Source organism: Mya arenaria, chromosome 6 (genome assembly GCF_026914265.1).
Source record: "Mya arenaria isolate MELC-2E11 chromosome 6, ASM2691426v1".
NCBI classification, from domain to species: domain Eukaryota; kingdom Metazoa; phylum Mollusca; class Bivalvia; order Myida; family Myidae; genus Mya; species Mya arenaria.
The window spans coordinates 39,410,634-39,429,582 of record NC_069127.1 but is presented as its reverse complement, the minus strand read 5'-3'; the positions used below and the strand labels follow the sequence as shown (position 1 = coordinate 39,429,582).

Here is an 18,949-nt window from a genome sequence, read left to right as displayed (position 1 = left end):
TTTGACCACTTTTTTATTTTTTGTCTTGGAACAAGCCAATTTATGTGAAAATCCATGGAAACCAGTCATATAAGACTGCTGACAAAAACAAAGATTGCAGATTTCAATATTTAAGTTCAAAAAATGATGTTACGTATATGCATTTTTCTTAAACCGTTAGTAACGGTTTTAGCCATAAAGCATTAATTTTGGAACGGAATTATTGAAATCTGCGATCTGATCTTTTGTCAGCAGTCTTTTATCACTTGTTTGCAGATACTTACGGAAAAATTTGCTCATTCCAAGACAAAAAATAAAAAAAGTTGTAAAAACGGAAAATCTGTGAGAGTGCAGTTTCAGTATCTCAATGATCATAATATGAAATGATAACTTAACAATATCTTAAATACTTTATTCTCATTGATAGTATTGAAAATGTATTCATTTATTCTAAAATCGCATCATTTTTCTTTTCTTTTAATTTGCCTATATTTTTAAAATATCGACATAGTTAAGAATTGGCATAAGATGATTCATGAATACCATTCCAGCAAGCAAGTTATTTTCAAGTGATACCAACCAATACACCAGTCAGGAGTCGAAAAGGGCAGGGCAGGGTGCTAGGTCAGAAAGGGCACTTATGATTCGCATTGAATGAGTCTTAATGGAACCTTAATGGCCTATGTTCAATTCCATTCGGAAGTCCTCGGCCAATTTCATCGAAAACAACCTCGGATGTATGCCGGTACATCAGTTGAAGTAGTTCGTAAATTCCTGAATTATATTATTTATTAAATGTAGTGTTTTAGAGTTGTATTTATTGATCTAAGTTTAAATTGATTGCCAGTGAACTGTATTATTGCAAACATAATTAAGATTCCCAAAAGTTAAGTCATAAAGTTTAACTGCTAAATAAAATTACTACGCGATCTACTTGCAGCGGACTTAAACGTACCGCTTTTTTGAGTATGTAAACCGTCCAAATACATCCGAGGTTGTTTTCGATCAAAATGGCCGAGGAGCTCCGAATGGTTCAATTCGTATTGAGTATGCGTTGTAACTTCTTTCAATAATAATAGTGTTTTATGAATAACTTTCAACTGTTATCTTTAATTTATAGTCAAAATTATGTATATTTTTAAGTTTAAACTTATTAGGAAAAATGACCCTGCCCTGTCAAAAAGGGGCACAATGGGATGTAGTAAAAAGGCAGCAGGTTGGCAGAAAAGGGCAGCAGGGTAGCAGAAAAGGGCAGCAGGTTGGCAGAAAAGGGCAGCAGGGTAGCAGAAAAGGGCAGCAGGGTGGCAGAAAAGGGCAGCAGGGTAGCAGAAAAGGGCAGCAGGGTAGCAGAAAAGGGCAGCAGGGTGGCAGAAAAGGGCAGCAGGGTAGCAGAAAAGGGCAGCAGGGTGGCAGAAAAGGGCAGCAGGGTAGCAGAAAAGGGCAGCAGGGTGGCAGAAAAGGGCAGCAGGGTAGCAGAAAAGGGCAGCAGGGTGGCAGAAAAGGGCAGCAGGGTAGCAGAAAAGGGCAGCAGGGTGGCAGAAAAGGGCAACAGGGTAGCAGAAAAGGGCAACAGGGTGGCAGAAAAAGGCAGCAGGGTAGCAGAAAAGGGCGGCAGGGTGGCAGAAGAGGGTGGCAGAAAATGGCAGCAGGGTGGCAGAAAAGGACAGCAGCGTGGCAGAAAAAGGCAGCAGGTTGGCAAAAAAGGGCCACATAAATAAATGTTAATGGAGCTGTCAGAGAACTTATTTGTGGGTCAGATTCCTTAATCACTTGCCCGGGTGAGGTTCCCAAAACCTCAATACGAGGGCTAGCTACGCCCCTGAGCTCCAAAGACGTCAGGGGCGTAGCTAGCCCTCTTTTCATGTGGATTCATAATATTTCTTTTGGGGGTTCAGGGGCATGCCCCTCGAAAAGTTTTGAAAAACATGACGCAATCTGGTGCATTCCGGGCCTTCTGAGGTGCTTTATTTAGTTTTAGGATCATGTAATAAAGTACGAATACTGCGACTTTGGCTGTTTTATTACTATTATTATTATTATTATTATTATTATTATTATTATTATTATTATTATTATTGTTATTATTATTATTATCATTATTACTATTATTATTATTATTATTATTATTGTCCGAATCATGTGGATTCGGCCGCGTACTCGCGTATAGGCAGCTACGCGCCTGCAGCTTATTGTGTTTTCAGATCCTGGAAGAGGGCGCACATCTGGATTTCCTGGGCGAGGAGTAGTGCAGTCCCCAGGAACCATAACCCTGTGATTCTTTGTTTAAGTGTATATGCCCTTTGTTATTTTTAATATTTTTCATCATCTTCTTAAGTTTCCCTGCTATATGTGTATGAAACACTTAATTTGCAGTCATTGTTTCTTATCTTGCTTTCTCTTCTATCACTCCACCCCCCCCCCCTCTCTCTTCCCCCATCCCCCCCATCCCCCCCCCCCGCACACTTACCCTTTAAGGGTATGTTACCCGCCCGACCCTAGAATTTCATCAGAAAATGATAAGAACCATGTTTCCTTTTAACTACATGCAATAAAACATTGTACAAAAATAAAACGCATTTATATTGATAATTGATTATGCTACATATAATTTTTTATTATTGTTGAAATCCAAGCATGGAGCAACTATTGACTCGGAGAGTTTTTATGTCAAAGAAGGTTTTCATAGTTATAACCTAGATATATTTGTATTAAAATGTTTATAGATTTGTATTATAGTATTGTGCTGAATCTTCTGAAATGTAATAACTATTGACATGGAAATGTATATTCAACATTTATTTTCTTTAGAACCTAATAAATGCCTCCATTACAAATTGCCATATTTTGTGCTCAAATATTAAATTTTCTTTCGTTTTATGTATTGACTATCTACCGCCACGTATTAGTTCTTGTCAATGTTCAAGGGTCGTGTTAACCTACAGTCGAATCCGTCGGTTCGAACTCGCTTGGCTCGAACTTGATGCAAAGGACCGAATCTTTATTTTTAAGGTGAACAATCCCGCTTGACTCGAATTTTCTGAGGCTCGAGGTATTTGCACCGCTCCCTGGGCCAACGGGGTACGAATGTATTTCATATTGAATATAATTATGTTGAATATTTGAACTGAAATAAATTCTGTTCTGTTCATATGTTGTGAGAACTCATTTTATTTGTCAATGACCAAGGGTCATTTTCACCTTATACTTTGTATATAATTAAGTTGAATATTTGAACTGAAGCTGGGAGTAAGATTACAGAATAATTTGTCCCTGACTGAAGTAACTTTATGTTCTGTTCGTTTTATATGCTGTAAGAACTCGTTTTATTTGTCAGGTGAAACTTCACTCAACAAATTAAGTAAGTAAATAAGAACCTAAAAGGATAAATAAAATGTATGCTCTCTGCATAAAGAGATTGGCGAATCTTACTAAATCTCAAATATTGAGTTATTTGCATAAAGTAACGTTTGCTCAAAATGCATTGAACCCCATATTTACCAAATATATACAAATAGATAAAAGTTGCGTTCTCAAAATACTCGGGACAAGATTAAAGAGCCGTTAAAGAGATCATATGTTAGGGTGTTTACACAGTCTTGTCCCGAAGCCAGTTGTTTTCAATTAGAAATAAATATTAATCGTTAGATCAACAATAGCGTGTATGCTTTAGCATCCGCGCGACAAAGATTATCCAAAAACACGTTGAGATAAGGAACTTCAAGGGTCCCGGTTTCCAAGCCTCTCCGGATGGTAGAAAAAAGGGAGGCCGGCAGGTCCTTAGTAGGGGGCCATTGTATCAAGGTGTCACCCGGTATGTGTGGAATCCCTGGGGTTTAGACACATGGCGATAATTGTTAGCAAACGTGTCATGATAAGAAATTTCACAACTTTAATGCAATAAAAACATAAACTAGTCACAAGATTTTCCTCTACGATTATGGCATTTATGAGAGTCACCTGGCTTTGTTTAGCAATTAATATTTATTGGCCTTTTACAGGATAATCTACGCAAAATTTGTGAGCGTAATTTATCGATTTATTTAGTTATAATTGCCTTTTAGGAGGAGGAGGGCCTGGTTTTATGAAGGTATCACAAGATGATACATGATACTAGTGTTTTGACACAATCACGTTAAAAAGAGAGGGGGCTTCAAAAATGTGGTTGAAGTCACTTAATATACCGCTGTTGTTATTTTTTGTTAAGTCGAGTGAAACACCTTTTATTTGCTATTATACATGACGTATGAGGTCAAAAACACAAAACAAATATTACATGGATACAATATATATACAACAACATGTGTTTTTAAAAAAATAAAAATAAACATTGTGAAACCAAGTTGAGTGCTGGCGTTAAAGAAACATTCATGGTGAACAATATAAGGCGTTTTAATAATTATTAAAATACTTTTATATCACACGACACTATTGTACACTTAATTATGTAATACATATGAGCAATCAAATTCGTGTAGGCTTGGAGTACAATTGTTACTGGTGCCATATAAATAATAATAAAAAATATGTAGGTGCCAAAATTGTTAAAACAAGTGTGATTTTTGTACATTTAACCAATCAACATAATTGATTGACATTTCTTAAAACTAATATCTACTCCTAATTTGACAAAATTATCACTTCGATTTGTCAAGTGTGCGAGAATGAAACACGTGTCAACTTTTAAAAAGGATGCGTGTCAATGTAGCAATCAATCAACACATGTCCCTCCTCGGTTCTCAAACCTTAGCACTATGGCTGGTATGCCGGGACCGACTTCATGTCACAGAGTTGTCATTTACGTTTAAATTCCAACAGAGCATTCTTTAATTTAGCAATTTTAAATCGTTTTCATACAATTTGTTTTATCCATTTGCTCATTATATCAGTTTATCCTATAAAAAAATGACACCTGTTTTTCGAAAGAATAACACTGATTTTAAAGGCCAAATATAAGATACCTTGTTTGACCTGATCCGACCTACAATTTGCGATGCTTTTAACGTCCCAAACCCTTTATTCCGTAATGCAAAAAAAAAAATATAAAACAATATGAACACCCGATATGCTTAAAAAACTTATGACGCACGTGAAATTTTGGTCTAAACTTTGAATAAAGTGTGGCCAAACAAAATGAAATTGTTATCCGTACAAGAAACAATTGAGGATTTTTTTAGTTTAGATTTAAATTTTAGTAAAGTATATTGAAACACTCATCACCATGTGGATATAGGAGATAGCTGGAAGCTTAAAATCTCTCTTTTTCTTATATGTTGCAATTAATAGTGTTTGCAGTATAAACAAAATGTTACTAAATTGAAAATGCGCATTGCAGAAATTAAGTTACATTTCATTGTTAGTTTTGTCTTTAAGCCACCTGTGAATATATGCCTTGTACATAAATGAAAAGTATATTACATATCAAAAAATGCGGTAGACAACAACAGCAAAATAAAATTAGTCTCTCAGGAGCAAGAACTTAATTATTATGTTTATGCGTTCATTTTATTTAAGCATCATAAATCACCATTTTCGATTTAATCAGATTTTTCAAATGTCTTTGTTTTAATTTGGTGTCTAAATAATGAAAAAAGCTTTGTTTTACGAATTTAACACAAGTATAAAGCAGATCAGTATCTTGGTCTGCAGCTGGAAGAAGGCAATGTTATAGGCCCCAGTCTGGATCAATGACAAACTATAATGATCACAATGCTCTTAAATTCAACAGTATTAAAACGAATTATCAACAATATATATGCAATCGTGAAAAATACAGATATTGAAAATGTAGGGTACAATTTAATAGTAATTGCAATTGTCAAGGTATTCGAAGCATTTTAATATTGAAAAATAACACCGAAACACTAAAATGCCAAAATAATAACATGCTGATATTGTAAATGGCCTGAAACAAGGATAGGGTCTGTCAAGTCGTAAAAATTGTGAAATACAAACAAGATGACCTTTTTACCCATTTGTTCTTAAGTGACAATGCCCTTTGGCTATAACTGTACAGTGTGAAACTTCAACTGACGATAGGTTTTGTCCATTAATCACATTATCACATGATAGTTGTCGATTTCAATAGGCCCCCGGATAAAAAATGCCATCGGCAAAAGAGATAAAGGAACAATAAGGGTCATGTGTTAAAAACAATGCATGTAGATGAAAGTGATGCGAACTTTCCCGTCCAATAACAGTTCACAAACAATTTAACACTTGTTTTTCATGTTTTGCAAACACCGAACAACATTTTACGAGAAAATCTGTATTTATAGCAAGTAATCTTTGTGTGGTATTCATAACCAAATATTCCAGCCACGAGGAATAACAAGTAGCTTCTACTAGTACATGTTAATGTATATTGCAAATATACTTGGAACCTATTTATTCTTTAAGAAGTGAATTGCATAATTAGGATAAGATTTCTAGCCAAATTTGGTGAGTAAATAAATAAATGTTTTTTATAAACTAAACTACTATTAATACAACATTTTTTTCATAGTTTATCTATCTAAATAAAGTTATATGATATTTATGATAACAGTCCTTATAATACGTTTTCATTTAAAGTAATCAAGAACATTTTCTAGTTATTAAAATAGTAATTTATTTCAAATTGGAAATAATAATTTATGGGGTCAATGAAGTATACAGTACTGTAAAACAATATAACTATAGAAATGGTTTCGAAACTAATAATAAGTTTATCATCATTAAAATTAAAATGATTCCCCAGTAATAATAGTAATTAACTTCAAATTTCAGGAAGATTGGAAGAAATAAACCAGCTAAAACTGGTTTGGGCCAGACAGATAATATCACGCATCAATGATTGGATGATCACGCCCTGTGGGTCTGAAAGTTGATACAGACTATAAATTTAACTAGAGCATGACGCGTTGTTTGTAACGAGAGTTCTCATTGGCTGGTTGGATCACGTGTATAACGGACCCGCCAAATGCAAAGGTGTGCTGGGATTTATTTACATTTTGATTGCTGGATTTTAAACTTGTGTGTGTGAAACCATAGTTTTAACTTCTGTTCAGTGCTCTTATTATGTGATCATGGCCTTGTGTAAGCCAAAGTTTGGAGTTAAACGAAAACCACTGATGAGAAGGTGTGAGGAAAACATTATTCGGACATTAACTTATCACGATTCAGATGAAGGAAGTGGCCAGGATGATTCAAGTTTAGGATCGAGTCCTATGTGTTCACCGGAGCGAAAACATTTATCATACAGACATGACGACCAGTCAGAGTTTCTAGAGTTGGACATGCCAGAGTTTGCAATGATTTCTAGCCCGAAGTCTACGAGGAGGTTTCAGAGACGGCGTGCTAGATTCTCACCTGTTTTGGGTTTGGAAGACGTCGAAGAAGAGGCACAACAGGTTCCGGGTTCAGAGGTCATGAGCCCAGATTCACCACCCCACAGGAAACTCCGGGCTCTCCGATTGTTCGACACCCCCCACACGCCCAAATCCTTATTGGAGAATTCAAGAAAACGCAGGCCCACTGGTGAAAAACCCAAGATTGCTATAGACAGACCCCAGGCAAACGTAAACCCTTTCACCCCGGGTGGCCCCCAGTCAGACCAGAATGACTCAGGCTACTGTGGCAGTGGGAAACGCAGCCGGTCAGACTTGGAAAGGTTTGTGATTACATTGAACATGATGAATTTAGACTCTGATTTAATTCAGCTTTTATGGGTCTAATTGTGGCTCAACTTTGATAGAACTTAAAAGTTACAGCATTGTTTTTCAAACAGTATTATCCAATAGATACTGTTGCTATATAAGAATTCTTGACTTAAGTACATGCAGATTACATCATTACTATTTCAGTAGGACATAAATGAGTCATATGACATTTTCTGATTTGCATGAATCATTCTGTTTTCTGATGCTAATCACCATTTTGCTTATTTAGGAGTATTCTTGATGATTCACTGGAAGAAGAACTGGATATTGACATGCCGGCAACCAAGGTAACCACTCATCTTCCTGACAAACCAATCACAAATCTGGCATGGACAAAACACCAAATAACTGGCAATTACTTACGACACATACAAAAAGGATTAAGAATATAAAACAATATTTGCTGTAGTCTGTCCTAACTTAAATAAACCCAGCCCATATTAAATTATAACATAAAAATTAGATTGACATAATAATGTAAAATTTTGTGTGTTAAATTTTCTTGTATTGTGCTCTTAACCATATGCATTTGGTGAACATTTTCAATTTATGTGTGAATTATTCTCAAATATATGACGATAATGTATGAGCATGTCTCCAAATTGAAATTGATTCTTACTGTAAACTAGATTTTTACTCTATGCTTTTTTCTTTCAGAAACTGGCATTACACGAGATCAACACCTCTAGATACAATGAAGAATTTCATGAAGTGTGCAAGCTTGGCGATGGTGCTTTTGGAAGTGTATATAAATGTGTACATAGACTTGACGGCTGTACATACGCAATAAAGAAGTCGAAGACCCCAGTTGCAGGCAGTGTTTATGAGTATGTTTTATTTGTGACTAATTTTAAAAAAATGCCCTCAAATTAAAATTTGTCTTGTGGAAAAATAGACGGGAACAGGTTTTTGTTCATTTATTTCCCCATATAATTAAACACAAGACACCAGATGTGCCGCAAAGAAGTGTAGACCTCTTAAGACTTAACAACTTGAGGCTGCTAGAAATTGAAACTCCTTTTCCATGAAACCAATCCATAATGTCATTTATTCCAATTAGATCTCAATGCAGAGCTCTCTCATGAGATAAGTTCCAGACTGCTGCCACTTGCTTCTTAGCTTGATATTTTTTTGTAAAGCATTCCACTTGCAGAAGGAATTGAGTTAAATACCACATGTATTATAAAGTGAAAAACTATTCTATTTCAGACGTAATGCGTTGAATGAGGTGTATGCCCATGCTGTGCTAGGTAAACACCCACACGTCGTGCGCTACTACTCTGCCTGGGCTGAAGAAGACCACATGTACATACAGAATGAATACTGCAATGGTAAGACAACCCATGGTTATAAAAGGTTAGCGGATCATGGTCACAGTAGGCCAGCAGATCAGTTAGCAGTTATTACTCTGTTAACTACAAATTTTAGATACAATCCTGAATTGTTTGGAAAAAACTGAGGGAAAACAAAGACACATTAATTTCAGTCAACACAAATCCTTTATCTTTTGAGATTATCCCCTTGAACAGATAAGCATGTATATACAAACAATAACCTTTGATGATTTTTCAGGTGGCAGTTTAGCAGAGAGCCTGGAGGAGAACAGACAACGGGGGAGCCACTTTTCCGAGGCCGAGCTAACCCAGATCTTGTATCAACTGGCACAAGGGCTGCGCTACATCCACTCACAGAACCTTGTACATCTTGATATCAAGCCTGGTAAGGCCATTTCATAGTTTTGTTCAATCTTGTTAAATTTATATGAAAATTACAGGGACATAATGCATTATTTGAATTATTGCGTTTTTTTTTTATTATTTGCAATTTGCCATGTGCACTCAATTGAATTAATTAAAATCATTTATTTGTATTTTAGGGAATGTTTTCATCCATCGGAACCCTAAACTCCTACAGTCACCGGAGAGTGGGCTGGAGTCATGTGAAGAGGAGGAAGAGTTTGAGGAACCCATTCTCTACAAGATTGGTATGTACTTGTGGCCAGTGGATCCCAACTTGTCTTCATTCAGAATTATTCATAGAACATTAATAACTTTCTGAACACTCCATAAAGTAACCTGAATATGTGCTTGCATTCCAATTTCCCTTTTTCAACAATGACCAATTCTAAATGCATAAGTATTTTCCATAGATTTCTAAATCTTAATTTTGCCACCCTACAGGTGATCTTGGTCACGTGACGTCGATGTTTAACCCGAGCGTAGAAGACGGAGACTGTCGATACCTTGCCAACGAGATTCTACGCGAAGACTACGACCACTTGTCCAAGGCTGACATCTTCTCGCTGGGACTGACCATCTTTGAACTGGTAGGTTTTCTGGCTCTTTAGATAATTTTGAAGTTTCAATGTTCATTAACATACAGAGGAGCTTATAAATTTAATCTATTAGTGCTGAGTAGGCACTTAACACTTAAACACTTTTGGTTTCTTCATTTTACTTGTAAACCTTTTAAAGAATAAAAATTGTGTATTGCCACTGTCTTTGTAGAAAAACACATTCAAGATTAAATATTAATACACCATTAAACTTTTTACACTGTCAATGCTTGTTATGTTTGATCTTTGTGTAGAAAGTCTTGGCACTATGGCTTGTAATTTTTATAGCTTTACGTCAATTCACTAATGTTCTATTACAGGGTAGCGGGAAAGAGCTGCCGAAGAATGGTGACGAGTGGCATGCCATACGGCGGGGAGAGCTACCTATCCTTCCACACTACTCCTACGCACTGAACCATCTCCTTAAGGTAAATATTTTGTTTTTCAGTAGCTTAGATTAAAACTGAATTTGTTTCATTGTTGTTATTTTCACTGAAAATGGGGTTAAAATTCAGCCCCATTAACACGCAAAAAAAGTTGTTGTTTTCAACAAAAACTGGACTTAAAATCACAATCCTAAAAATTCAACTTATACAGATGTTGACATGGACACTTACTCTCTGAAAATGCTTTACACCAAAGATTGAAAAGGGATCCTTAATCCTTTTTTTATGAAGTTCTATGGTAAAGTTACAATTTTAAGCATTTTTATCACTAGTTTCATAATTCTGCGGACCCTGGCTCTATTCATAAAAAGCTGCATTGTTACTTTGCCTCCACCTTGTAATAAATCTTCTCCATTATTAAACATTCTTCATTTTTTATCTTACAGAGTATGGTGGCCCCTGACCCCCGTGACCGCCCCACCGCCCTGGCCGTTACCCAACACTCTGCCCTCTGTTCCACTGGCAAGAAGTCTCGTGCACAGCTACGCAAGGAACTCAACGAGGAACGATTTAAGAACCAACTGCTATCACAGTTAGTGGACATTTTGTGTAAAGCCGCAAAGTTAAATGGACCTTTACCAAAAGGGTTATCCTGAAGTTCATTTCTGTGTGTTAGGAGTCTGTGGTTAAAGATTATTAATGACATTGTTTATGTGTATTTGAAAACTGTGACGAATTATATTTAGATTGCAAATTACTCTACAATGTAGAGAAGTCCCGCGAATACGTTGCAAACTCAAATATAAATGATGCAGAATTCATATTTTTGGATATCTAAATTCATTGACAATCATTTTAAAATGCCAAAGACTATTGCACTTACATAGAAGTCATCAAGTAAATCTTTCCTTTCAGGAAATTAGTGGAAGCTACCAAGTGTTTAACTGAGAACGGTACGAAGTTCGCCTTGCCAAAACTGACGGTGGGAAACCCCCGATTGATTGGAAAACAGATGAAAAGAAGCATGAGCTTGTCTGCGTTTTAACGTTTTTGGCGTGTAGAATATCTGCAAACAGATTAGATAACAAATTGTGCTTTTAAAAATTTGATACACTTTGGCAACTTTTGTGCTGCTTTAATTAAGAACAGTCTGATTCTTGTGAAAAATGTCTTGAAATAGTTTGATAAGATGGGCATTACTTTGCAGGTTATATGTAATACAATCTGAATCTTGTTAAAAAAAACATCAGTAAGGCAAAAGTTTTCTTTTATTTTTTGTGACTTAGACCTACACAACAAAAAGTATGAAAATAAATATTATCTTTAAAAAAACATATTTTCATTCGTTTGTGGCTGACAACACTGCGGAACAGTCTGAGCACGATATTTTTCATTAGATTGTCCATATCGACTCAGTTCTTTTGGTAATTTAGAAAACATTGTTTTGTTGAAGAATATTAAGCCATGGTATATTTATATGACAACCAAATTACAGAATGCCTTACCATTCCTAATAAGTATTAAAAACAAATTTTATCTCGGCCAAACGGGCACTTATTTTTCAAATTGTTGATTTTTATTTTCCATCCTGTGGACAATCAATTTTAAAAGTTATGAGTAACAAAAACTAAAAATAAACTCACATCATCATAAACAATTATTCTTTTATAGGGCATTAGACTAAATTACATTTGATAAACTATTAACCATAGTTGGTACTATTCATTATAAACATATTCACATTTATTATGCTGTCTTTAAATGCAGATTACGCTGCGTGCTTATGCTTACCCATAAAACGAACATTGAGAGTCCTACTTAAATTGTGAAATTGCTGCAAACTTTGTAAGAAACCAGAATTATTCTTCTTGTAAATTATTGCAACAGTATTGACATAATTTAATGATACGGACCAAAAATGTTATCTCTGAAATTTGTGCTGTTTTCTTGAAATCTTACAATTTGTACATAAGGGGAGTTAATCCATGGTGTATATAGCTAATCTCTGGTAGCAGTGCTTCCAAAACATGTGTTCACTCTGTGTGCTAAAAGACTGGGAAATTGTAAAGGAGACATTCTATTTCTATTTACCGAAAGCATTATATTTCTATGTATACTTTGACATTTCCTTACATTCTGATATTAATTATGTGTTTTTCTTCGGTATCGGTCAGAGATGGTGAGAGCAAATCTTTTATTATGATTATAATACTTTTTGGCGCAATTTTTTCAATACAACACTATATCGTATGATCATATTTTTGGGGGGATTTTTTTAGCAATTCTATTTCTTAACCATATGGAAACAGTTAAGAAATGTTTATTTTAAAAAATATTTCAATTTAATCTGGAATTTCTTAATCGTACGATATTTTGTTTTACAATCGTTGAGAAAATTGTCCCGTAATGTACATAATTGTATAAATGAAAACAATCACCGTCCCTGACCGACATTGGCACTTTGTATGATAGATAAGTTGCAAGTTGTGTTTTCTCGTAAGACTCGTGTGTAATACACTTGTTTGTGTGCGTGCTTGATTGATTTGTCTGTGAGAAAGATTAATTACCATATATGTTTCTTGAAATAATAAATAATAAGAAAAAATCATGGAAATAAATTTCATTTAATCATTAATGTATATTTTTAAATCATTTATGGAAACTTGTTAAACAAAAAGGAAAGATTTAATGAAGGAATACTCATATGTTTTTTAATTTAAAAATCATGAGATGGATTTTCTTTTTTTTTGTTCGGTATAGAATTTCGTTTAATCATTGATCAAATTATGTAAAATTGAAAGATGTGAATTGTTGAATGAATGAATGGATAATTTTCTTGAATTTAAAAAAATAATAGATGACAGGACACAATTTCGTTGAACCAGTGTTAACATTTGCATTAAAATACTGTGCATGAAATAAGTAAAATGTTATATTTTTGGACCCGAAAAACACTATTGCCATAATGGAAGTAACTTAGAAAACATTATTTATTGATTATTTGTTCACAATAATTGATCAATTGTTTTCTTTTTACACGAGATTGCTTTTAAATATTACATAACCATGACCTACAATTTATGAATATTTATAGAAAAATGAAAAAAAATTGTTACTGAAAGTTTGTGCACTTAAGATTTTAATTAATATTTTCACATTTTATGAACACTTTTTGGAAATTGTTAATTTTAGAAATTTAATACTTTGAGGATCCTTTTCTCAAATTGTTTTCATTCTTGTTCTTTAAGATTTGTATTTACTCACTGCTTTTAAAAAAATGTTTGCAATTCTATAGTTGATTAAAAATTATTTTTTTATCCTTTAACAGTCATCGAAATTAGACTTTTGAATGAACAAGCCCGAATTCTTATACTATTGCTTGGCATCAAATTTTTTAACAAGCCCTGCTATATAAAATGCAGAATTTGAGCAAGCCCGGAAGACATTTACTAGTACAGGGCTTGCGGGCTTGTGCTAATTTCGACCACTGCTTTAATCAATTGTAAAGTTTTAAACATTTCTTATTTTTGTTGACAAGAAGTCAAAATCCAATAGAAACAATGATTTTTCTTTAAAATGGTACATGATATATTCTGTAATTTCTTAAACCACTCACTAACTATGGTATTGGAAAAAACTCTTCTTTCTTTGTATAAGCTTTACAAATTTTACAACATGATAAAATATTAAAGAAATTAAATGTAAATTTAATTTTTCCACATGTGTTCATTATAAGATGTTTTATGTTGTTCAAGGCAGAAAAAAAATCATTTAAAAAACCCATAAGAAAACATGTCTTGCTCAACTAATTTTATTTTTACACAACCATACTCCATTATTTTTCTTGCTTGAATGAGTGTTCCACTGTTTGTGTTTATTCTTAGGTGTTTTTCAGTGCTTTTCTTATGTAAATTGTTCATGTAAATTACTTCCATTTGTGATAACTTGCTGTTAGCATGTGATTATTATATAGATTTATGTGTAAATAAAGATTTTGAATAAATAATTGGTTATTTAAATGTCCCGGATTTGGCCATGTCAGAGTGATCTCGAAGTGTGACCTTGACTTATGAGACAAGAGCATGAATGCTATGCAGGACTCGCCATGCCATGCTGTTGATTTAATTTAAAATGACATTGAGAAAGTTACTGCCATTTAATACATCTGAGAAATGGTAGTAGGCTCAAGACCACAGTTGACCAAGATCAGGATGTGAATACAGAAAAGAGTACTTGTGTTCCAAGTATTAATATTATTAATAATATTAAGTTGAATGAAAGAGGACAAACGGGTGGCCTTTTTGCAAAGAGCTTATCATAATTTGACACTATCGCAAAAAAATGAGTTTTATGAGCAAATAATTGGCTCAAGTATTTATATCAAGCCAAGGTCATAAAAATAGCTCAAGGTCAAAAAAAATATCGTGTCCATCTCATATATCCTTATTTGATTGATGTATGGATTCAAAAATATTGACCACATAAAGCTGACAACTTCTATATTACTATTTTACAAGGTCCCAATTAGGGGTCAAGTTTGAGGGTCGTTGGTGCAGGCATTGTCATCACAAAGACAAGCTCTTTGCATTCAAGGTCACCTTGACCTGATGACCCTTAAAATCAATAGGGGTCATCTACTGGTCAGGCCTGACCTCCAAGTCAAGTTTGAGGACCATGGGTGCAGGCATTGTTGAGTTATCTCTCGGACAACCTTTTATTATTTAAGGTCGCTCTGACCTTGAATTTGGCCTTATGACCCCAAAATCAATAGGGGTCATCTATTGGTCAGGCCAAACCTCCAAGTCAAGTTTGAGGGCCATGGGTGCAGGCATTGTTGATTTATCACTCGAACAACCTTTTATCATTCAAGGTCACTGACCTTTGACCCAGTTTCCCCTTAATTCAAAAGTGGTCATCTACTGGTCAGGCCAAGCCTCCATGTCAAGTTTGATGATCATAGGTCCAGGCATCATTATTGAGATGGCACTGGAAGCTTTGTTAACGTTTTCACCAAATGACCAAAGGTCTAGGCATTGTTCAGTTATCACTTGGACAAGCTTTAAAATCCTTTAATGATTAAAGGTCAATTTGACCTTGACCTTCGAACGAATGACCCCTTAAATCAATAGGGGTTATCTACTGGTCATGCCCAACCTCCAAGTCAAGTTTGAGGGCCATGGGTGCAGGCATTGTTGAGTTATCACTTGAACAACCTTTTATCATTCAAGGTCACTGTGACCTTTGACCCAGTTACCCCTTAATTCAAAAGGGGTCATCTACTGGTCAGGCCAAGCCTCCATGTCAAGTTTGATGATCATAGGTCCAGGCATCATTATTGAGATGGCACTGGGAGAAGCTTTTTTAACGTTTTCGTCAAATGACCAAAGGTCTAGGCATTGTTCAGTTATCACACGGACAAGCTTTAAAATCCTTTAATGATTAAAGGTCAATGTGACCTTGACCTTTGAACAAATGACCCCTTAAATCAATAGGGGTTATCTACTTGTCAGGCCCAACCTACATGTCAAGTTTGATGACAATAGGTCCAGGGATTGTTGAGTTATCACTCGGATAAGCTTTGGTCTAGCGACGGATGGACCGACCTACCGACGATATGTGCAAAGCAATATACCCCTCTTCTTCGAAGGGGTGCATAATAACATTTCACTAAAGTTTCATGACTAGATTATAGTTTTCAGCGACACAAGGCATCTGCCAGTTTTTGCTTATTCAAGGGCCACAACTCTGGTTTGACTAAGTGCAGCAGTCAACAAAACACACATTGCAAAACTTCATCACCTCAGTAATACTTGCCTTAAGTTTCATGACTCAAGTTTCATGTTTTGGAGTTTTGAGCACACAAGTTTGCATAGTAATTACGGATTACAGACTGACCCACAGAAGTACGCAGGGACTATAATGCTCCCCTGATTTTGTGGGGGCGTAAAAATCCTGGCTAAAGGTATAACAAACATTCAAAAAAGTTTTAAAAACATTTTATTAAACAACAATAAATTTGGCATTAATTATATAATACACAATAATAATAATGTCATCGAATGATATGAGGGCAAGAAGAAAAGAGGGAGGACTATATACATATCACATCGGTCTGGGATTTCTCTCTGAACCAAGAGGTCACAACATATATCAGGATCATTTTATGGAAGGCATGTTCAAAAACTGGTTTCATGGGTTGGATGCATAAGGCTTATAATGATTGATATGTTAGCAAGACATTCATTTTATCCTAATATACATCAAAACTACATGAAAATTGATGTAAACTTACTAAAACTATTAGTACATATCCAAGCAGCTTGTCTTTGACACAAATAAAACTTGGACAATGCACGTTAAAACACTAAAATAAGATTGCCATGGTGCTAACACCACTTGTGCATTGTCACTATGAACAATCTTTTTTGTTACTCAATTTTTTTTTAAAAGTGCATACTTAAAACTTTGTAGGTTTTAACGTTTACCGATATAAAACAAAAAAAGCCCTGGGCCCTTTTTCAATAAAGTTGGCAAGGCTTATAAGAATATTAATTTTCAGGCGTTACCCTGTTTAGGCTTAAACTGTGTTTCATTAAAAAATAGCGTAAGCACATTTATCGCATAAATTCTCCTAAAATCGAAATTCTAACTTTATTGGAATCTCAGAATACTAAGATTTACGACAATAATATCTTATTGAAACAGTGCCCGACATCCAGAAACACAGCCTGATAGGGTTATTATTATCGGGCAACAACCATTTTTTTCTCGACTGTTATCAGCTAGAACATACCTCCTTCAATGAAAATCCTGTTTTACAAAAACCAAAATATGCAAAATGAATTTACTAAAAAACAATCACAATACACAACTACACATTTGGCAAGACTTCTTTTTTAACCTCTGTCGAACGAACAATTAACTTAATTGCAATGGTTTTGCGTAATATAATCTGTTGATTAATCTTGCGTTCACAGACATGAAAACTATACTTGCCTAAAACTGTATCACAAGTTAACAGCAACAAGCAACAATACCTTTCTGAATAAATAACTTTCAATATCTAATTACATCAGATAACATTTTCCTAATCCTGTTGAGGAATTTACTGGCTATTATACAATATGGTAGATTTAATTTTTCACATTAATGCCTCTGGCTGTAAAAAGGAAAACATTTTTAACTCAATCTATAAAAATGCTTGTTACCACCATCAATGCATAGAAAAATCTTGAGTAAGCAAACCGCCAGCCAGAAAACAGGTGTAAAATCAATTTAATTTATTGTCTAAACAAAACTGTCCATCAAACAACCGGAGATCCATAATGTCGATAGCCGACTACTGATGCGGAACTGACGGGAAACAGTGATATGATGACAGAGATAATTGCCATGATGATGAAGAAACATCCGAAAGTGACACGTATCCGCCAGCCGGAGATCTGTACCTTGGGAACGGTTTCGTTGAACTTTTCTACGAAAATTTCTCTTAGGCTCCTGCAAAATATGATATAACACACATTTTTTGGTGTTCTAAATTAAGATACTTACTAATATTAACTAACACATTGTGAGAATTAGTTAAATAACAACAACAAACTCTTTTGCTTAAAACTTGTAATCCTTAAAATATTTCTAAAAATATCAGGGATGCTACAGCAATGAAATTTGGGCCAAGTGTTCAGCTTTGAAAACAAATATCAAAGTTGTCCTTGGATGACCTTGATGGTGACCTTTTGACCTACTTTCTTATTTTTGAAGTTACAGCAATGAAATTTGGACAATTTTAAAAACATACTTGGGTTCCTCCATCTGGGAGTCTATGGAGTCCATGATTTCACCAAGACTTTCGTTGATGTTGTTCTGCTGTTCACGAAGGCTCGACAAATCCTGGCCAAGGTTCGCTCTTAGACCCTGTTCATACCTGAAAAAAGAAACATTTTTCCAAAAATAAAACAAAAAACATTAAAAGCTGAATACCTTGAATTGATTAAATTTCACAAGGGTAAAATTAAAGTTGTCTTTTTTTGTGATTTGTATATGAATCGATCAGGTCGGAAATTTAAACATAGAATATTTAATTCACCATTGTTTTCAAATAATTAAATAATGGTGTCGAGGATTTAAAACATTGGGAAAATGGCCCCAAAACACAAGGTGAAAAAATTGAATCTTCGAGTTATCAGACTTACTTCACAAAAAATAGTCCTATCCATATTGTCATATATTCTGGTAAATCTTTTTTTGAGCTGTTAAAAGCCAGAACTTTTAAATTTAAACAAGTGATGTTTGTCAAACATTATGCCACCCTGAGCGCCATGTTGTCAGGATTATTTGGACAATTGAATGAAATATGCATGCACCTCCAAGTCAAGTTTTAGGGCCATGGGTGCAGGCAGTGTCAAGTTATCACACAGACAAGCTTTTTGTGTTCAAAAACCTTTGACTTGATGACCCCTTAAATTAAAAGGGGGTCATCTACAGGTCAGGCCGAACCTCCTGGTCAAGTTTGATGATCATAGGTCCAGGCATTGTTGAGATATCACTGGGAA

At 34.9% G+C, this 18,949-nt stretch overlaps 2 protein-coding genes across 3 annotated transcripts in view; one reads left to right on the top strand and one right to left on the bottom strand.

Annotated features, from left to right (window-relative positions):
- Positions 1 to 6,923: 6,923 nt before the first annotated feature.
- Positions 6,924 to 14,397, top strand: LOC128236542 (wee1-like protein kinase 1-A). The gene is made up of 10 exons (XM_052951460.1): positions 6,924 to 7,627; positions 7,906 to 7,963; positions 8,334 to 8,503; positions 8,886 to 9,007; positions 9,249 to 9,395; positions 9,553 to 9,660; positions 9,857 to 10,002; positions 10,332 to 10,439; positions 10,844 to 10,989; positions 11,313 to 14,397. The coding sequence occupies exons 1-10, from the start codon at positions 7,044 to 7,046 to the stop codon at positions 11,440 to 11,442; spliced, it is 1,719 nt and encodes a 572-aa protein (XP_052807420.1). The 5' UTR covers positions 6,924 to 7,043; the 3' UTR covers positions 11,443 to 14,397.
- A 1,980-nt stretch (positions 14,398 to 16,377) lies between these two features.
- LOC128239309 (uncharacterized) overlaps positions 16,378 to 18,949 on the bottom strand; it is a 169,694-nt gene continuing 167,122 nt past the window's right edge. For both annotated transcript variants that reach the window (XM_052955904.1, XM_052955905.1), the window contains 2 exons: positions 18,196 to 18,321; positions 16,378 to 17,894 (listed from right to left, as the gene is read on the bottom strand). In XM_052955904.1, coding sequence (XP_052811864.1) covers positions 17,702 to 17,894; positions 18,196 to 18,321 — 319 coding nt within the window. In that variant the 3' untranslated portion in view covers positions 16,378 to 17,701. The remainder of the gene's footprint in view (positions 17,895 to 18,195; positions 18,322 to 18,949) is intronic.

What these genes read in the sequence shown, in the direction of transcription:
- LOC128236542 (XM_052951460.1), top strand. Translation starts at nt 7,044, where the DNA reads ATGGCCTTGTGTAAGCCAAAGTTTGGAGTTAAACGAAAACCACTGATG. An exon ending in ACAGAATGAATACTGCAATG is followed by an intron (nt 9,008 to 9,248) that starts GTAAGACAACCC and finishes ATGATTTTTCAG; the next exon opens with GTGGCAGTTTAGCAGAGAGC. An exon ending in GACTGACCATCTTTGAACTG is followed by an intron (nt 10,003 to 10,331) that starts GTAGGTTTTCTG and finishes GTTCTATTACAG; the next exon opens with GGTAGCGGGAAAGAGCTGCC.